Source organism: Trichosurus vulpecula, chromosome 4, assembly GCF_011100635.1.
Source record: "Trichosurus vulpecula isolate mTriVul1 chromosome 4, mTriVul1.pri, whole genome shotgun sequence".
Classification (NCBI taxonomy): Eukaryota; Metazoa; Chordata; class Mammalia; order Diprotodontia; family Phalangeridae; genus Trichosurus; species Trichosurus vulpecula.
In genome coordinates this window covers 16,952,904-16,969,924 of record NC_050576.1, presented here as the reverse complement: position 1 = coordinate 16,969,924, position 17,021 = coordinate 16,952,904, and the positions used below count along the sequence as shown (strand labels likewise).

The following is a 17,021-nucleotide window of genomic DNA, read 5'->3' as shown; positions in this document are numbered from 1 at the left end:
TGAGCAGTTTTCAGAGAGAAAGCTGGCACTTTCTGTAGCAGAAAATTGTGGTTAAAGAGGGAGACAATTAATTGTAGGATGGATAAATAACAGCGTGATATAATACCTACTAGGAGAAATTCAGAGCAACATGAGAAGAGTCAAATGAACAGATCTGAGGGAGGAAGGCAGAAACAGGAGGATAACACGTGGCACAAGATGACAAGGATGTAAATGAAGGTGTCCCTCCCCATCAGCAGACCCCAGCTTGGAGACAATGATCAATACAGGTGCAGGGGGGTGGCAGCAGGTGCAGAGGGTGGTGGCGGGAGCAGGGGGGCTGTGGTGGGTGCAGAGGGACCATGGCAACGCAGGGGAGCCGTGGCAGGCCCGTGGGAGCTGTGGCGGTGCACCTCCCTTCTCTCAGGTTGGGGGGCAGGGGAGAGGCAGGAGAAAGGGCAAGTTCCACCCTCGGATTAACTGCTAAGCACAGTTTTTGTTTTTGCTGCCTTTCTTATGATAGAGTTCACTAAAGGGGGAGGGATGAGTGGAAAGGAAATAGGACATTAAAATAGACTGGTAAAAATGAATCCCTGGTTAGATTCTGAGTCGGTTACTTTGGTCATGTTTTACTACACAGTATTTATCAATGACAGTCTGCTGGATACAGGACTTTCTTGATACATCCTTCCAGGAGGGGAATGGGCCACCATGCCTGACCCTCTAACCATCTGGAGCCCAGGCACTGCCATCTACCCTTCTGTAGCACTCTCCGGACCACTGGGCCTTATGCCGGAGGCCCTGCAACTGAGCCCTCAGGATTCCTGGGCCTTGCCAGTGATCCCTCAATGGAGCCCTCCCACATGTACCATCTCTTCTAATCAGAATATGAGCTCCTTGGAAAGCAAGCATGCTCTGGTGATACATGTTTATAATCCAGCTCCCTAGGAGGCTACGGCACATAGATTCTTCAGTCTGGTAGTTTTGAACTGAAAGGGGTTCTGCCAGTAGAGTGTCCTATTGGGGGTGGTCCGCCAGGCTGCCTAAGGAGGGGTGGACTCACCCAAGCTGGAAACAGGGCAGGACAAAGCTCTGGTGCCCATCAGTGGCAGGATCAGGCCCATGAGTGGCCCCTAAACTCTCAGCCTGGGCAAGATAACAGAAACCAGTCTTTAAAAAAAACAACCCACTTGTACTTCCAGAACTTAGCACAACACTTGAAACATGATAAATGCTTACTAAATACTCTTTTAGTTGTTCAAAAAGAATAAGCACTGATACACTTGTGATTTTCTTCCTTAAAATACAAACAGAAATAAGTTCTTAGTTGTCTTCATTTCTTATTATAAAAGTCTCCTGGAACACAGTAAACAACACTTAATAAATTGCTACTGACTGGGGGATTGTCGATTTCTGAGCAAGTAGAGGGAGTGAAATTTGGCTTCTTTTATCACATGATCATTCAGGTCCATGGGCATGTGTAGATTTTGAACGGAAAATTACTTTGCAATGTTTAATCAGGCCCCTTTCAGTGAGTGTTAGTGGCTGCAGAAGGAATGTGTGGGCAAAATACAAATTAAAGAGGTTACAAGACAAAATAAGGAAGTGGGCTAGAAAATGAAAAGAAACGAAATCCCCAAATGCCCTGTGTGACATTAGGAAATCGCACCTCCGTGGGATTTCACAATCACCACCCCCTCAGCAATCGAGGGAAGATAAAGGACTTTGCTTCTCTGCTATTTCAAACAAGGCTACAAAGCATCCACGTATTTTAAAGGGCTGAGAGCTTTGGGTTGTTCTAAGGTTTCTGAAGTTAAAGAATTCTCTTTTAACTTGCTTGGCAAATTTCCTAGTATTCTTGAAAGCTGATCTTTTTAGTAAGGCTATTTAGGCTATTCTACAACACAACATAACTCCATCAGTTTTATTTGTATAAAGAGAAGTTCAAGGAAAATAGGAGTTCTGTTCCCCTCAACATAAAGTTTAAGTCAGACAGAAGAAATAAAAAAGACAAATGAAAATAATTTCTAAAAATGCTGCTTTTATCCAAGCCTCCTGTCCTGAAGTTCTTTTTCTAGCTTTGGCTAAACTGGTCAGTCGCCTCCTCCGAGTACCCCGTCAGACACCAGAGGTGATCCCCAAGAAAATTAATGGCAAGAATGGTGGCGGGAAGGTGTCCTTTCTGAAGCAGAGCGGTGACAGTCCTACGGCATGGTCTCTTTCAGACTACATGTGGAAGAGAATGTTCTAAACTCCACATTTTAGGAAAGAAATCCATTTTTAAGTTTGAGAATGTGCAGAAAAGGGCACCAAACAGTGATGCACCCCAGCATGCACAACAGGGATGGTCAGCCCCAAGGGAACGGGACAGCTGCCTTCAAGCATCTTGAGCTCTGGGCAGTGAGGGAAGGCTAGTGGGGACGGTTTGGCTTGAGGGCAGAACCAGGGACAAGGGACAGATGATGTAAAGAGGTCATTTAAGTTTGATTCATCGGCGGGAAACACTTCACAACAACTCCCTTGTCATTCGTAGTCTTCAAGCTGGATGACCTTTTGGTATAGCAGGCTTTGGGGTGGACTAGCTGGCTGCTGACTTCCCTTTCAATTTACAAGTCTGGCAGACACACCCACTGTCACCATGGGATCAGGCCACATGTGTCTGCACCTAAAGGGCTTGTCCATCAGGGCAGAGTGAGGGCTTCCAAGACCAGGCAGGAGCAGGGCAGGTCACCTTGTCCAAGCATCTGTGAAACAGCTCCTATTACAGTAATACAAACATCTGCCTCTGGGCCTCTGGAAGCCCCTGGCCCTACAAAATGAACAAAGCTTCTTTAAAATTCTTTAAAATTAAAAGCCCCCAAGACCCAGCAATTCCCACTTCATAAAATGGTGGGTGGAAGGGCAGATCACAAAGCCCTTCTCCTCCATGAGGAAAGAGCTGATGGCAGCTGCCGCCTCTGCCAAAGGCAGCAGAGGCTCTGGAAGGCCAGTCTTCCACGGCAGAGGAGTTTCTGACGAATCCTGGCACTTGCCTCTGTCATAGCCCTCTACTTCTCAGCCCAGCCTCAGGACAGACCTTCTGGCCCCATCCACAAAGTGCTAAATGGGCAGCTGGAGATGTATGCGCAGCCCCGCATGTACCGAGCTTAAATGCTGGGCTTTCAAAACCCTCCACGATCCATGGTTACATGCACAGCCTTGCGGCCTCTTTGTGCTCCCTGCCCATTCCACACGTCCACCAAACCCGACAATTCTCTGGCTCCAGAAACAAGCCAGACATGTGCCTGCTGCCTCCATGTCTGTGCTAAGACCTTTCCCTGCACCTAGAAGGTCTTCCCCTCACCCTGCTCCCTAAAATTCTGCAAAACTCAAATTCACACATCAAACCCCCTACAGAGCCACCCCTGATCACCCTCTTCTATAAAAATAATGATTTACACGGCATCCAATGGTTCACAAATGCTTCACAACTATTTTCAATCAACAAACAGTTAGTGAACCATGTTCTTAGGTACTGAAAAAACTGGCAGGGATGATTGCTAAGCAACTGCTGGTATCACTGGGAGTCAATGGAGAATGGGAGCAGCACCGCGAGACTGCAGGAGGCCAGGGGGTGGCTCAATTTAAAAACCGGCAAGAGAACGAAGGCTATGAATAGTCATCCTAACTGATTCATAGAAAATTATAAAAGGCATCATTAAAGAACTGGTCCACGAGCACCTAGAAGAGAAAGCAACTGTCCCAAAGAACCACTAGGGCTTCATCAAGAGCAGGCCGTGCAGAGTCGTTTGATTTCCTCTTTCAGCAGAATTACAAGATTGGCAGTTCAAGGGAGTGTTATAAATAAATATTAAATGGGGTTTAGTAAAGTATTCAATAGAAAAACTCTCTCCTGGCCTTCCTGTGGACAACGTGGAGATGTGGACCTTGAAGCAGCAAAGCAATGTATTGATACAGACCTCCACATTTCTACCCCTGGATCTCACTGAACAGAAGAATCACAAGAGGTCTCCAACGCAGTGCCCCAGAGATCTGTCCTCACTTCACCCAGTGCTGTTTAACAGTTACATAAATGGCATGCCCAGCAAATCTGCAGAGGACACAAGGGTGGGAAGAACCACCAACACACTGTATGACAGTCAACATTTAAAATGATCTCGACAGACTAGAATACTGAACCAGAACTAATATGATGAAATTCAACTGAGTTAAGCAGAAAATTTTATAGGCAAGTTCAAAAAATCAACTTCACGATTCTAAGATGGAGAAAGTGCAGCCGGAGGAAGCATGTCTGAAAAAGACCTGGTATTTTAGCAAACTGAAGGTCAAAATGAGTTGACTCTACAAGATACGTCAGTCAAGAAAGTTACAGAATTAAGGCAGGTAAAGACTAAAGTAGAAAGGCAATATTCTCATTATGGTCAGCCGTGGCAGAACACATCTGCAATGGTGCTCCAGTTCTAGAAAGAACCTGCGTAAGTGAGAGAGTGTCCAGAGGAGGGCACCGGAAACGATGAAGAACTGGGACATCATCCCAAGGAACAGGGATGCTTGAACTCAGGGAGGAGGAGATTTAGGGAAGTCACCAGAATTGTCTACAACTGTCTGAATGGCCAGTACACAGAAAGGTGATCGTATCTTTCTTCTGCATGGTCTCAGAGGGAAGAAGTAGGGGTAATGGGTAGAGACTGCAAACAGACAAATTAAATTTGATGTGAGATATTAAATGAAGAGGAACGGGTTGTCCTTGGAGGTGTTTGGGTTCCTCCTTATGGCAGGTAGTCAAATAAAGCCTAACTGAGCACTTCTCGGGGTGCTGAAGAGGATGTTCTCCTTCGGGGCCAGACTGGACCAAATGGCCTCTCTAGGCTCTTCCACATTGAAACTCTGTGCTAGAGGTCAACCAAAAGAGTGTCTGGCCCTAAGTGCTAACATGGTCCAAGAAGTAGTGAGCCTTGCCAAACCAGAAGTCAGACAATCATGGATAAAAGTCAGGAATTTTTAGCCAACTAATCTCTTTGAGTCACAGTTTTAACATCTGTAAAATAAAGATAATGGTATCAGTCCTGCTTACAGAATTTTCCAGAGATTAAAATTAATTGAGATAAAAAAGTGAAAGTCCTTTAAAAATGGTTGTTATAAAAATCTAATAAGCAAATTAAGATAGACAAATAATTCCGCTAGATGAAATAATTTAACAAGACATACATAAACAACGGTTAATTCTGTGCACATATCAACGCCGGGAGCATAAACTTAAATTTCAGACTGCCAAATACGTTTTACTCTGGAGCCTCCTCTAGCCTGTGAACACCCAGAAACGCCGTCGGCAAACAAGCACCCTCAAGGAGTACTTCCTGCTCCTCCTGCAACTGCAGCGGAACGACGAATCTGCCAGGGACCGCCCGTCTGCCTTGGAAGCTGCTGCTTGTCACTGGCTGGGGGCTGCTTTTGTTTAGCTCAGCATCATCTAGCGGAAGAGGATAAGAAGGCCTGCAGGAGGGATGAAGGGACAGGGCATTTATTAAGTAGTTACTATGTCCCAAGTGCGGTGTAGACAGACAAGACAACAGCTCTGGATCTCAAGGTGCTCAGGTTCTAATGGCAGGAAGGAGAAAGAACAGCCGGGTTGGGTAAATGTGAGAGAAGAGTGGGAAAAAGCGGCGTGGAAGAAGGGAAGGGCCAAGATAAAGATCACAGGGAGAAAGCGACAAGGAAAGGAGTGTCCAGTGTCCATGTGAATGTGCGCACAGAGCGGGTCTCGATATATTTATGTGGGTTTTGTTTTAAAGAAAGACCTCAGTGACTCTGTTAGCTGCCACATCTGTCTTAGAGGGATATCTGGTCTGAATCAATGAAGGTGCAACTTTCCAATGTGTTTCACAAACAGAACCAGCTTCCTTGAGTAATCCCCCTGAGGTTGGGGACTCTTGGAGAGCCTCAAGGCTGATGTATAAAAAGCTGCCTGTGGTCCAGCCACTCTCCCTTTTCTGGAACCCTCTGGATATCTACACATTTCCACATTTTCAGCCTCCTGCTGTGCTCAAGGGAGCCTCTTGGACGAGAAGTGGCCCCTCCCTGCTGGTGACATCAGAGGCTGGAAAGGGACCGAGCACTCTTCTGCAGAGCTGGACACCCCCATGTCCATGACTGAACACAGATGTCCCTACACTCCACTGGCATGGGGAAGAAGAACCCAGTATTATAGGAGTGTGAGAGGGTCAGAGGGAAAGCATGAGGAAAAGGAACACAAACTTGGCAGGGTGGGGAAGGCAAAGGTCACCCCCGGTGGCACCATCCCCCAGGGAGAAGCAGCTTTCTCCTTTCCTCCCAACCCAACAGGCCCCTGGGAATCTCAAGTTAGGTTACAAGTGGTTGGTTCTGTTGCAGTTGTTTTGAAAATTAAAATGGCTCTCTAGGAAAGGCTCTTGGCATCAAGGGTCCATCTACCTCACCTAGGAAAGACTCTTTATGGAAATTATAAATATAATATATTTATTATAAAAATAAATATAAACCCTCCTAATTGCTAAATAATTTTTAAAATCTCAATATTTCCAAAAGCACAGGTATACATCTAAGTTTTATCCATTACTTCCTCAATGTCAACTGCATTCCATTTTCTGTGAGATAAAGGGGCTCATTGCTGCTTCATAATTTGCTTTAATATCATCATAACCTAAACGTGGCTTTGGAAAACAGAAGAGAAAAAAAGACAAGATTTAATCCAAAAAGAAAAACAGGGAAACTACACTATATATCAGCCATATTAATTAATATTGTTTTAGACTATTTAAAATAACTAGACATTAAAGGGTTGGAATATTGCCGTGGTGTAAGAAATGAGGAGGTGACAGAAATAGAAAAATATGGAAAGACTCAGACTTCTGAAGGGAGAGGGTGTCTACTCTCAGAGAGACAGAGGACAAACAAGTGTAGGACGTAGATGCGTATGAATGCGGAGTATGATTATAGATAGCTAAGCTTATATATGTATGTATGTGTGTATATATGTCCGTGTGGATAAATTCATACATGTGTGTACATGTATGTGTATATGGATATATGTACATGTGTGTGCATGTATGTGTGGGCATATGTATAAATGTGTGTACATGTATGTGTGTGTATATATGAATGTATGTGGGGGGTATATGTCTATATGTGGGTATGTGCATGTGGCGGGGTGTACATCCACACTTAAGTGCTTAAATGTAGCCTTCTGGGGGCAGGGGAGGAAGGGAGACAAAAGGACAAAGTACAAAATGCACAGCAGAGAACAAAAGAAAACTTACAAGGAAGCAAAGAAAAGACGGACACCCTGAACCCTGAACGCAGCATGCAGTATTCCTCATACGGGTTCTCTTGAAATGGAAATTCGTTGCTGTATATTTTGTATCCTCTCACATTCTGCTGGACACATGGCAATGCTTTTTTTCTTTTCTTATTTTGTATTTAAGTTTTAATATTTAAGTTTATAAAATGTTTCTTACTGTGTATTTAAGTTTAAAATAAATTAATTACAATAAAAGGCAGCCACACATCCTTACATGTTAAACTTCTAACACACTTACTTTATAATTTCCTAAAACTACTGCTCAGTAAAACTGCTCTAACTGAATAAAGAAAGGGGTTACCTTTGTTCAGGTTTACACAGTTTAATGATCAACTATTTTTCCCTCTGAAGCTCACCTTTTCTGAAGCAACTAGGGGTATATATAGAGCTCAGCAATCTAGGTCAGTTACAAGAGGAAAGTAGTTCCAAACCTCTTACAAATAACACAAATCAGAAAAAAATGAGACCAATTTCCCTCCTTTTTTTAATTATCCCCCTTGTTATTTCCTCTAGGACTGACCAGGAATATCCCTCGCTTGACTCTCCCCCTTCAGAGCCCAAATCAAGATTTGCTATGCTGGATGACGTCAAGATCTTGGCCAATGGCCTCCTTCAGTTAGGACATGGTCTTAAGGACTTTGTTCACAAGACAAAGAGTCAAATTAATGACATATTTCAAAAACTTAACATATTTGACAAGTCTTTCTATGATCTCTCACTACAAACCAATGAAATCAAAGAAGAAGAAAGAGAACTCCGCAAAACAACATCCAATCTGCAGGCCAAAAATGAAGAAATGAAAAATTTATCCCTCGAACTGAACTCCAAGCTTGAAGATCTCTTAGAAGAAAAGATTCGACTCCAACAGAAAGTGAGGACATTAGAAGAGAAGCTGGCCACGTTAGTTCACAGCCAGCCCGAAGGCCAGGAACAGCAGGAGGTGACCTTCCTTAAGGTAAGGACAACCTGGGCAATGACTAACCATCTCTACTTGAGAGCTTTTCTTCTGTTGCAGGTTTCTGGATCTGAAAACAAGCTCTGGAGGAAAAGAGCTTCAGGAAAATCAAAGCTCATGTAGTATTTCAAATCAGATCTGTGTTTTCCAAACTTCATTATGAAATTGAAAAAAATCAAAGCAAAATGTCTTTGAAATTATTAGTCATTTATCAGCAAAATATAAGATCAAATAATTAGAAAACCAAATTATGAAATGGAAATTTTAAACGAGCACTAAATGGGAAACATTCAGGACTATTGCCCATGGCTAACAGGCAGGTTTGCTTTTTTTTTTTTTTTAAGGAATTTTTAAAAAATCTTCTCCTATTGAAATACTGTATTTTACCACATCCATCTACAAAATCTTGTTAAAAAGTCAATTCAGTAAAAGCTATAAAGAATATCGACTTGAAATCCAACATAGGAGCACATATACAGATTGTTACAGGAAACACCCAGGGAGAAATGGCGGACAAGGGCTCCAGGGTCGGAGGGTCAGGGTGGGAACGGCCGGCCGGGATGACCTTTAACCAGACTCATCTCCAGACTTTTGTAGAGCAGCAAGATCACAGCATCAAAGAGCTTTTCCAAACAGTCCAGGAGCAGTACCAGCAGCTTACCAAGCAGCACGGCCAAATAAAGGAGATGGAAAACCAGGTAAGGCCGTAGCGAAAAGACCATCCCGAGGCTCTGCCATCGGGAGCAGAAAGCACCAGACAGGTGCTCAGGAAAGGAAGCTCCTGTCTGGAAAAGTCCCTCAATCTCAGCAGGACTCAGCTTTCTGGTCTGTAAAATGGGGATATGATCGCTTGCACCACCTCTGTCACAGGGCGACTGTGAAGGAAGTAATCCTTTAAGCCACAAAATGCCACCATTATTAAATGTATTGCTGTTCTCCACTAGGGTCTCCTTCACTGCCTCTGCAATGGGTGGCGGCTGCTCCGAGAGGGGTGGGGGTGGGCAGCCTGTAGGCCGGCTGTCTGAGGGCCTCCTGAGCTCCTGGACAAGTGCTTCCCTCCAAGGGGGCAGGCAGGAAGGGGGCCTTCCCTGCCGCAACGGCCCCTAAGCAACGTCTGGCTGCATCCGGCAGCTCCTGTGACAGCCCTTTAGATGCTGACATAAGTGCTGACACTGTTATCATCGGGTCAGTGGGAGAAGGGCCACGGTGCCTCAGTCACATACCTTTCTTGAGAACTGGAGTGGGCAGAGTTCTGGGCATAGACTGAGGCAGGAAGGAGCAAAGAGTATCTCTGATGTCTGTTAGCTGTGAGCGGCAGCCCCCACCTCACAAGGAGGGAAAGGAGGAGAGGAGGCCTGAGGCTGCTGGGACCCTTGCTGGGGGCCAGGGGTTGGGCTCTCTGAGCCTCATCTGTCTAATAAGAATGAGGACTTGCACCACTTGCTTATTAGGGTTGTCGTGAGGAAAGAATGGCAGCACTGCCTTCGCGTGCTGAGGGGGGTGGCCCCACACATCCTCTGTCATTAGTGGGCAGCAAAGGAAACCACCCTACATGGCGCAGTATAAATGGCCGAGTGTGCTACTGAGGACACCCCGGGGGGCAGGAGCAGGGGCAGAGGGCTCCGAGGTCCCAGCAGGTTTCCAAAGCACATGGGACCCTCTGGACATGGAACAGGGAGGCCAGAGAAATCGAGCCGTCCCTTCTGGGCCGTGAAAAATGGGAACATCGTACGTGTTCCTTGTCCTCAGCTGAATCAGGCCGGCACTCACTCCACCCTCCCCAGCCTGCTCTAGCAGTTTTTAGGAGATTAACCATACGTCCATGTTCCTCTATCAGCTAAGAAGGACGGGTCTTCAAGAAGCCACAGACAATTCCCTGTCTTTAAAGCAAAGAGCGCCGAGGACCATTCCTTCTCTTCAGCCCAATGGAACAAAGTTTGCAGAGCACACCGGTAAGACCACCGACTGTTCTGTAACACCTGCTGGGCGGGATCCCCCACAAACGCTTCTAAACTGGGAATGTTCTACTGAGCCAAGGGACGAAGAGTCTGAACAACACAAAGCCAGTGTGGCTGACAGGAGCCCCCAGCGTGTCCAGTTACAACACTCACCGTGCAGAGGCTTCACAGGCCGTGGGAACTTTCCCCAATCTACCACAATAGGCGAGGGACAGAGTTAGTATAGGAAGCAACCTTAGAAATGACCAAGTCCAAGCCCATCATTTGGCATATGAAGCAGCTTAAGCCCAGAGAGTCTCCTTTCCCAAGGTTACACAAGTAACGAGGTGCAGGCTCAGAGCTGGGAGCTGGGTCCTCTGACCCCAAACCCAAGCGATCTGAGAAACTGGCCTTTGACCATTTCCATCTTTCCTTCATCCCCCACAAGGTTCAATGCCTTTCCTCAGGCACATTTTGTAAGCATTTCCTCAAAAGAAAAGCCTGATCCATCACCAATTTCTTGGCTTTAAAACTCCACCTAATACAGTCGCTGTGTACCAGTGAGGTGTAGAAGGAGCCCTGGTAACCAGCCATTTTGTGAGCAAAGACATAGATAAGACACAGACAAACAGCTCCGGTTCTAGGCCTAATCCCGCCACCTCCCCAAGTCCTTACTGACTCATACTCTGCCCCCACCCCCCCAATTCTAGACGGCCCGGCTGACTGTGCTGCCCTTTACGATGGAGGTCTGCGTTCGAGCGGCATATACCCCATCAAGCCCAGCCAATCTGAAGTCTTCAATGTCTACTGTGAAATGAAATCAGGTAAAAAGATACAGCAAAGGAGAAGTGGGGCGAGGGGGCGGTCTGAGTGACTGGGCAGGAGGGGACCCTCTCTAAGGCCAATGGCACAACCCAGAGCTGTTCCTCAACTACCCCGATTCCCTAAGCGTCCAGTCCAATGACCTTTCCTCCTAGCTCTCACCTTCGCGACTCCTCTGCAGTGTTTCATTCACTAATTAAATATTTAAGAATGCCTACTGTGTGCCATACAGCAGGCCCAATGCTAAAGTGAATCAACTATTCAGGCATTTATCAAGCTTTTGATGGAAAGCACTTTGATAAGTGCCAGGGATAGAAGGCGAAAAGATAGGCGGCCCCTGGCCTCAGAGGTTGAACTCTAAGACAGGGAGATAACATGTGGAAGATTTTAGCTGCGTCACATGGAAAGGCCTAGCGGCTCTTTGGGAGTAAGAGCAAAAGCCAGTGGGGGTGAGAAGGATCGGGCGCACAGTGGTTAGTCTGCTTGAAGGCAGGAAGACCTGAGTTCACCTCAGATGCTTCCTAGCTGTGCGTTCCTGGGCAAATCGCTTAATCTCCTTCTGCCTTCATTTTCCCATCTATAAAACAGGGATAATAATGACACCTACCTCCCAGAGTTGTATGTTTGTTTATTTAGAAAATCTAATTCAAATCAACAAACATTTAGTGTCTGAGGCACTGGTGATACAGAGCTAAAAATTAATATAGTTCTTGTCTTGAAGCGCTTACAGTCTACTGGGAATTTTTTTGTTTGATTCTTTTTAGATTAATTTTATTTTTTTAATTAACAAATTGATTTTTTCATCTCTTCCCACTGTACCCACACCGCTAAAAAAAAATGAAAGACAAAATCCTTGTAACAAAAACCATAGGAGAGCCAAACAACTCTGCACATGGCTCCATACCCAAGCCTTTTGCCTCACTCTGCTGCCTGAATCAATCTCCTCCTATCAGGAGGATGGAGCGCGCTTCTTTGATGCTCTGGAATCACAGGTGCTCACTGCACTGACCAGAGGCCTTGGCACTTTCGAAGCGCTTTGTCTGAACAGAGCCATCATTCCTGCAGAAATGCTTCTCCTGGCTCTGCTCCCTTCACTGTGGATTGGTCAGTTCACACAAGTCTTCCCAGGCTTCTCTGAAACCCTCCTTCATCACATTTACAGCAGGAAGCATTCTTTCCCATCTGAAGTCCCTTTCTTGTCCAGGCTCTCCCCCCGATAGCCACTCCTGGATTTTCAGCTCCGTTTCCTCTTGCATTCACCCTCTCGGCACACAGGCCTAGGAGTCTCTGGCAGGTCCCAAGTGTGCCAGCTGAGTAACCTCGTGGGCTTCCTGCCCAACTGCTCTCCCAGGCCAGCTGCCCAGCCTGCACGTTGCCGGCACCTGATTTCTGCAGACCCTACAGCATCCACCACTTCCTTTTTAGCCAGCTTTGCTCACTGGATGAGGAGGAGGTGGAACCTGAGAACAGCTTTCATTTCCATTCCTCTCATTAGTCATGACTCAAGCATTCTTAGATGGCTACTGAAAACTCTCTGTTCCCGTCTTTGACCACAGCCCAACGGGGGCTCCAGATACTCCTCCAGAAGGAGAGGCTCATCAGTGAGCAGGGGCCCGCACCCACCTCGGTCCTGGCACCCCAGCAACAAGCGTGGCGCCGGCCACAGAGTGAGCAATTAGCAAACGCTTATGGAATGGAACTGAAATACCAACAGATACCAAGCACATCCTAATGAAAATGTATCTGATCAAAATGAGAAGAGGACGACATGATTAGAGGGTCTTCTGGGGGGTCTTGGTTGGGCTTTTCTAGATTTCTATAACTCACAATGAGCAAGGCGGAAGGGAACAGGCATTTACACAGCGGGCTGCCATGTGCTGGGCCCTGTGCCCTTTACATCTCACCCAAGCCTCACGACAGCCCCGGGAGGTAGATGCTGTAATTATCCCTATCTTACAGTTGAGGAAACTCAGGCCAAATGGCTTGCCCAAGATCACACAGCTGGTAAGTGTCTGAGGTCAGCTTTGAACTCGGGTCTTCCCGACTCTACTCACCGGACTGCCCACCAGAAAAACAGCACAGAGCACTTATAAATTATTGTACATTGCAAATGATCATAAAAATAAATATTTTGCACATGCGCTCTCTATTTGTTAGCGTTAAATCACCACAAGTCACTGAAAATGTCTCTTCATCCGTCTCAGGCAGCGCGTGGACAGTCATTCAACACCGAATGGACGGATCACAAAATTTCAACGAAACCTGGGAGAACTATCAGCGTGGTTTTGGGAATCTCAATGGTAAGGTCACCAATGTTCTTATTAACCCCCAGAATGCAAAGAGCTTTTGGGGCAGCTGTACCAGCGCCTGCCAGACGCTCGGGATGCGTGCATTCAGACCAAGAGCCATGGGCTTGGACGCGGCACTTCACTGGTGTGCAATGAATTCTCACATCAGGACGGCCCTTCGCTGCAGCTTATGATCTTAGAGGCTTAACATGAGCAACAATTCTCAAACTTTTAGAGCCTTAGGTTCCCTTTATACTCTTAAAAACGAAGGATCCGTTCCAAGAGCATTTGTTTCTGCGGGTTACATCTCAATATCTACCATGTTGGAAATTAATACTGATCAATTTTTGAAATACATTAATTCATTTAAAAATAACAACAAACAAGTTACATAGTAACATAAATAGTATATTTTTATGAGAGGTAAATATTTTTTCAAAAAAATAAATACTTAGTGAGAAGAAGGGCATTGTTTTACATCTTTCTGCAAATCTTTTTAGTGTCTATAGTAGAAAACAGCTGGATTCTCTCATATCCAATCTGTTCCAAGAGAATGTTTCAATTGAATCTACAAAGAATCCAGCCTCACACAGATATGCAGGTGGAAAAAAGTTAACACAGAACACAGAAAGTCTAATACCGTATTGAAGGATTAAAAATTTGTGACAGAGAGTGTTGGCTGACAGCAAATAAAGTTATCAGAAGCATCTGTGTGAGACAAAGTTTCTATGAACAAAAATACGGTTTCTGGTGACCAAGGACTTTGTGGACACCATCTTCCATCTCTTGGATGAAATCATAAAAATATTCATTGAAATTCAAGTTTCCTTTTTCAAAAATGCCAAATTGGATACGTCATTACCTACCCTATCCTAAAATGAATCTTTCCCCTAAATATCATATTTATAATTTAAAATGGATGATTATTAATGTGATTCCCCACTGATTTCCTAGTCTCATAAAGTCCATTCCTAAGGTATCTGCATGACGGATGTGGAAGGTAAGGCAGAGAGAATCCTGGCTGTGGAGTCAGAGGACCTGGGTTCCAATCCTGCCTCTGATGCTCACTACCAGGTGACCTTTGGAAAATCACTTAAGCTCACTGGGCCTCAGTTTCCACATCTATAAAAGGGGTTGAACTAGATAGTCTTGGAGGCCCCATCCAGCCCTAGATCTATGATCTTATGCGCATTTAAGACACTAGTGACCCTCTGCACCCACTGCTAAGTAGGTGTAACTGAGAATGAATGGCCAATAAAGGCTATTGCTCCCCCCGGACGTCATGTTAAAAGCAAGCGGGCAGCGTCCGCAGGTTCCTTACCCTTCAATGGTAGCCTTTCTCCTCCGAGGTTCATGCGTAAAGAAACCAGCCAACAGTTACAGAGAGTCCTGGCCTCCCTCCTCCTGCCGCCATCAAATGCTTTGTTTACTCTCAAAATTACATGGACCAAACCTCTGCCCAGAGACCCGACTATGTACGTGAAAGGTGCCTTTTCAAGGCCAAATGTCTGGATTTGTCCATGTATTACGTATGCTGCGCCGACTGAAGGAACAGGAAGGTTTGTGAACTTTTCATTTTAAAAAAGCATAAAAACGTATTCCCATACTGAGTTTCGACTAGACAAAACGCATATTACATCATTCTGAAGACATCAGGCAGAAAGAAAAGACTACGTCTACATCTGAAGAGAGAACAATGGTTTCGATTTAAGCCATTTAGAAACCAACTTATATTGCTGCTAAATTTAAAAAAAAACCAACCTTCTGATGGTGCTTGAAATATTTAATCTCTCTTAATAAAAACTCAACGTCACACGTAACTGAGTCCAACAATGAATTTGGAAATGAAATGATCTAACACAGAGCTGACCTAAACAGTTTTCTACAAAGGCAAACACCTAGCAAGGTTCACATATGTCATAGATGGTCCCTTTTAAAAATTGAGCTTTCAACTCAACCTGCAGATTTTAATTTGTTCTAAAATGTAAGAGGTTGCATTCTTATTCCAATCTCTCAGTTTACTCTTCACGAAAGTAAACAAGGAGGATTGCTTTAAGAGACCGTCTAAAATGGTCAGAATATTAATAATATTGATTTAATTAAATCAGCAGATCAAACTCTTTTAAATAATTGCCCTACCTGCACTTCATACTTACGGATTCACGAAACTTTCCTTTGCAGGAGAATTTTGGCTGGGCCTAGAGAAGATCTACGCCATCGTTAAGCAATCCGATTACATTTTACGCATCGAGCTGGAGGACTGGAAAGACAACAAGCGTTCCATCGAGTACTCGTTTAGCCTGGGCAGTGAAGACACAGACTACGCACTGCACCTGTCTGAGATCCTGGGCAACATCCCCAGCGCAATCCCCGAACACAAAGACCTCACGTTTGCCACTTGGGACCACAATGCAAAGACCCATCTGAGCTGCCCGGAAAGCTACTCAGGTATTCTTGTGCAGACCAACGGTCACACTTAATCTGTACGTGTGAGAAACACTGTGCTAAGTGACTGGATAAAAATAATAATATGTAAGTAAATGCTGCTCATATGCAAAAATGTAAAGGACAAGGGTCCATGTGACCTTCTAGCAGCAAAATCTCGCAACTATCACAAACAAAGAAGCTCCTCCGGTGCCGGCTGAACGAGGAGTTTTGCCTTCTTTTCAGCCCCAGGAATGCCCCGTTAGCATACTTGGTGAAACAAGCAACGTTCACCAATGCCTTCAAGTTCTTACCGTGTGAGACATTATCTTATTTAGAGAAAATAAAAGTGGGCTCCCAGGAGACCTGGTAATAGCATCTAGAAGAGGCGAGTATAGATAAACGAGGCGGCGTTGACTGGGCTGAGGCTCAGAACCTAGTCGGGGGGCACAGATCCCGTTCTGAGCAGGATCACCTTTGCATATGCTTCAGAAGGTCACCTTACCTCTCTGCCCCAATGAGAACAGCACCTGCATCTGAACTGTGTGGAGAATGTAGCTAAGGGCAGGGCAAGGACGACGCAGAACTAGCGGCATGAGGCCTTCCTCACCCCTCGAACCACCAGGCTTTTTGGCTGGACGCTGCCTGGGAGAAGCAGAGAGGTCAACCAGGCCAGCTAAGGGCCACTGAGTGCCCCAGACCAGCAAGGCTGTCTGGTCACTGGGGAGCAGAGAATGGGAGGCAGGGCAGGAGTGGAAAACGTGCTCTTGTGGTTCATGCAGTCTCTCTTCCCTAGGTGGCTGGTGGTGGGACAACGTATGTGGAGAAACCAACCTGAACGGCAAATACAACAAGGCACGGCTGAAGGGCAAACCTGAGCGGAGAAGAGGCCTGTACTGGAAGTCTCCCAAAGGAAGGCTTTATTCCCTCAAGACAACCAAAATGTTAATCCACCCAACAGACTTAGAAAGTTTTGAATGAACACAGGCAAGTTTCCAGAAAATAATAAACTGAACATTAAACTCAACCCAAGTTACTGTGGTTTAATAATCAGCAAGAAAGACCTTAAAAAGGCATTAAGAGCTAACTGATGTTCTGGGGTGTTTGCTAGGTCACTTTCACATAGCTTTTTCCTCTTTAATAAGAATTTATCTAGAGTTTAAAATGATTATAAATTTATTTCAAGGTCAAAACTGTCATCACACCACTTCATGAACTTTACCTTTCTCAATCAGATGCCTTCTGACATCGAATGTGCAAATATTTTATGATGTTGTAAT

At 45.2% G+C, this 17,021-nt stretch overlaps 2 protein-coding genes across 7 annotated transcripts in view; one reads left to right on the top strand and one right to left on the bottom strand.

Annotated features, from left to right (window-relative positions):
* DOCK7 (dedicator of cytokinesis 7) overlaps positions 1–17,021 on the bottom strand; it is a 178,952-nt gene that overhangs the window by 86,744 nt on the left and 75,187 nt on the right. The window lies entirely within an intron of this gene.
* Positions 7,707–16,768, top strand: ANGPTL3 (angiopoietin like 3). The gene is made up of 7 exons (XM_036753882.1): positions 7,707–8,270; positions 8,858–8,968; positions 10,108–10,222; positions 10,918–11,031; positions 13,234–13,329; positions 15,499–15,765; positions 16,538–16,768. The coding sequence occupies exons 1-7, from the start codon at positions 7,776–7,778 to the stop codon at positions 16,720–16,722; spliced, it is 1,383 nt and encodes a 460-aa protein (XP_036609777.1). The 5' UTR covers positions 7,707–7,775; the 3' UTR covers positions 16,723–16,768.

Coding starts and splice junctions, on each gene's coding strand:
- ANGPTL3 (XM_036753882.1), top strand. CDS start 7,776: ATGAGACCAATTTCCCTCCTTTTTTTAATTATCCCCCTTGTTATTTCC. Junction 8,969..10,107: donor TAAAGGAGATGGAAAACCAG/GTAAGGCCGTAG, acceptor TTCCTCTATCAG/CTAAGAAGGACGGGTCTTCA. Junction 10,223..10,917: donor AAAGTTTGCAGAGCACACCG/GTAAGACCACCG, acceptor CCCCAATTCTAG/ACGGCCCGGCTGACTGTGCT.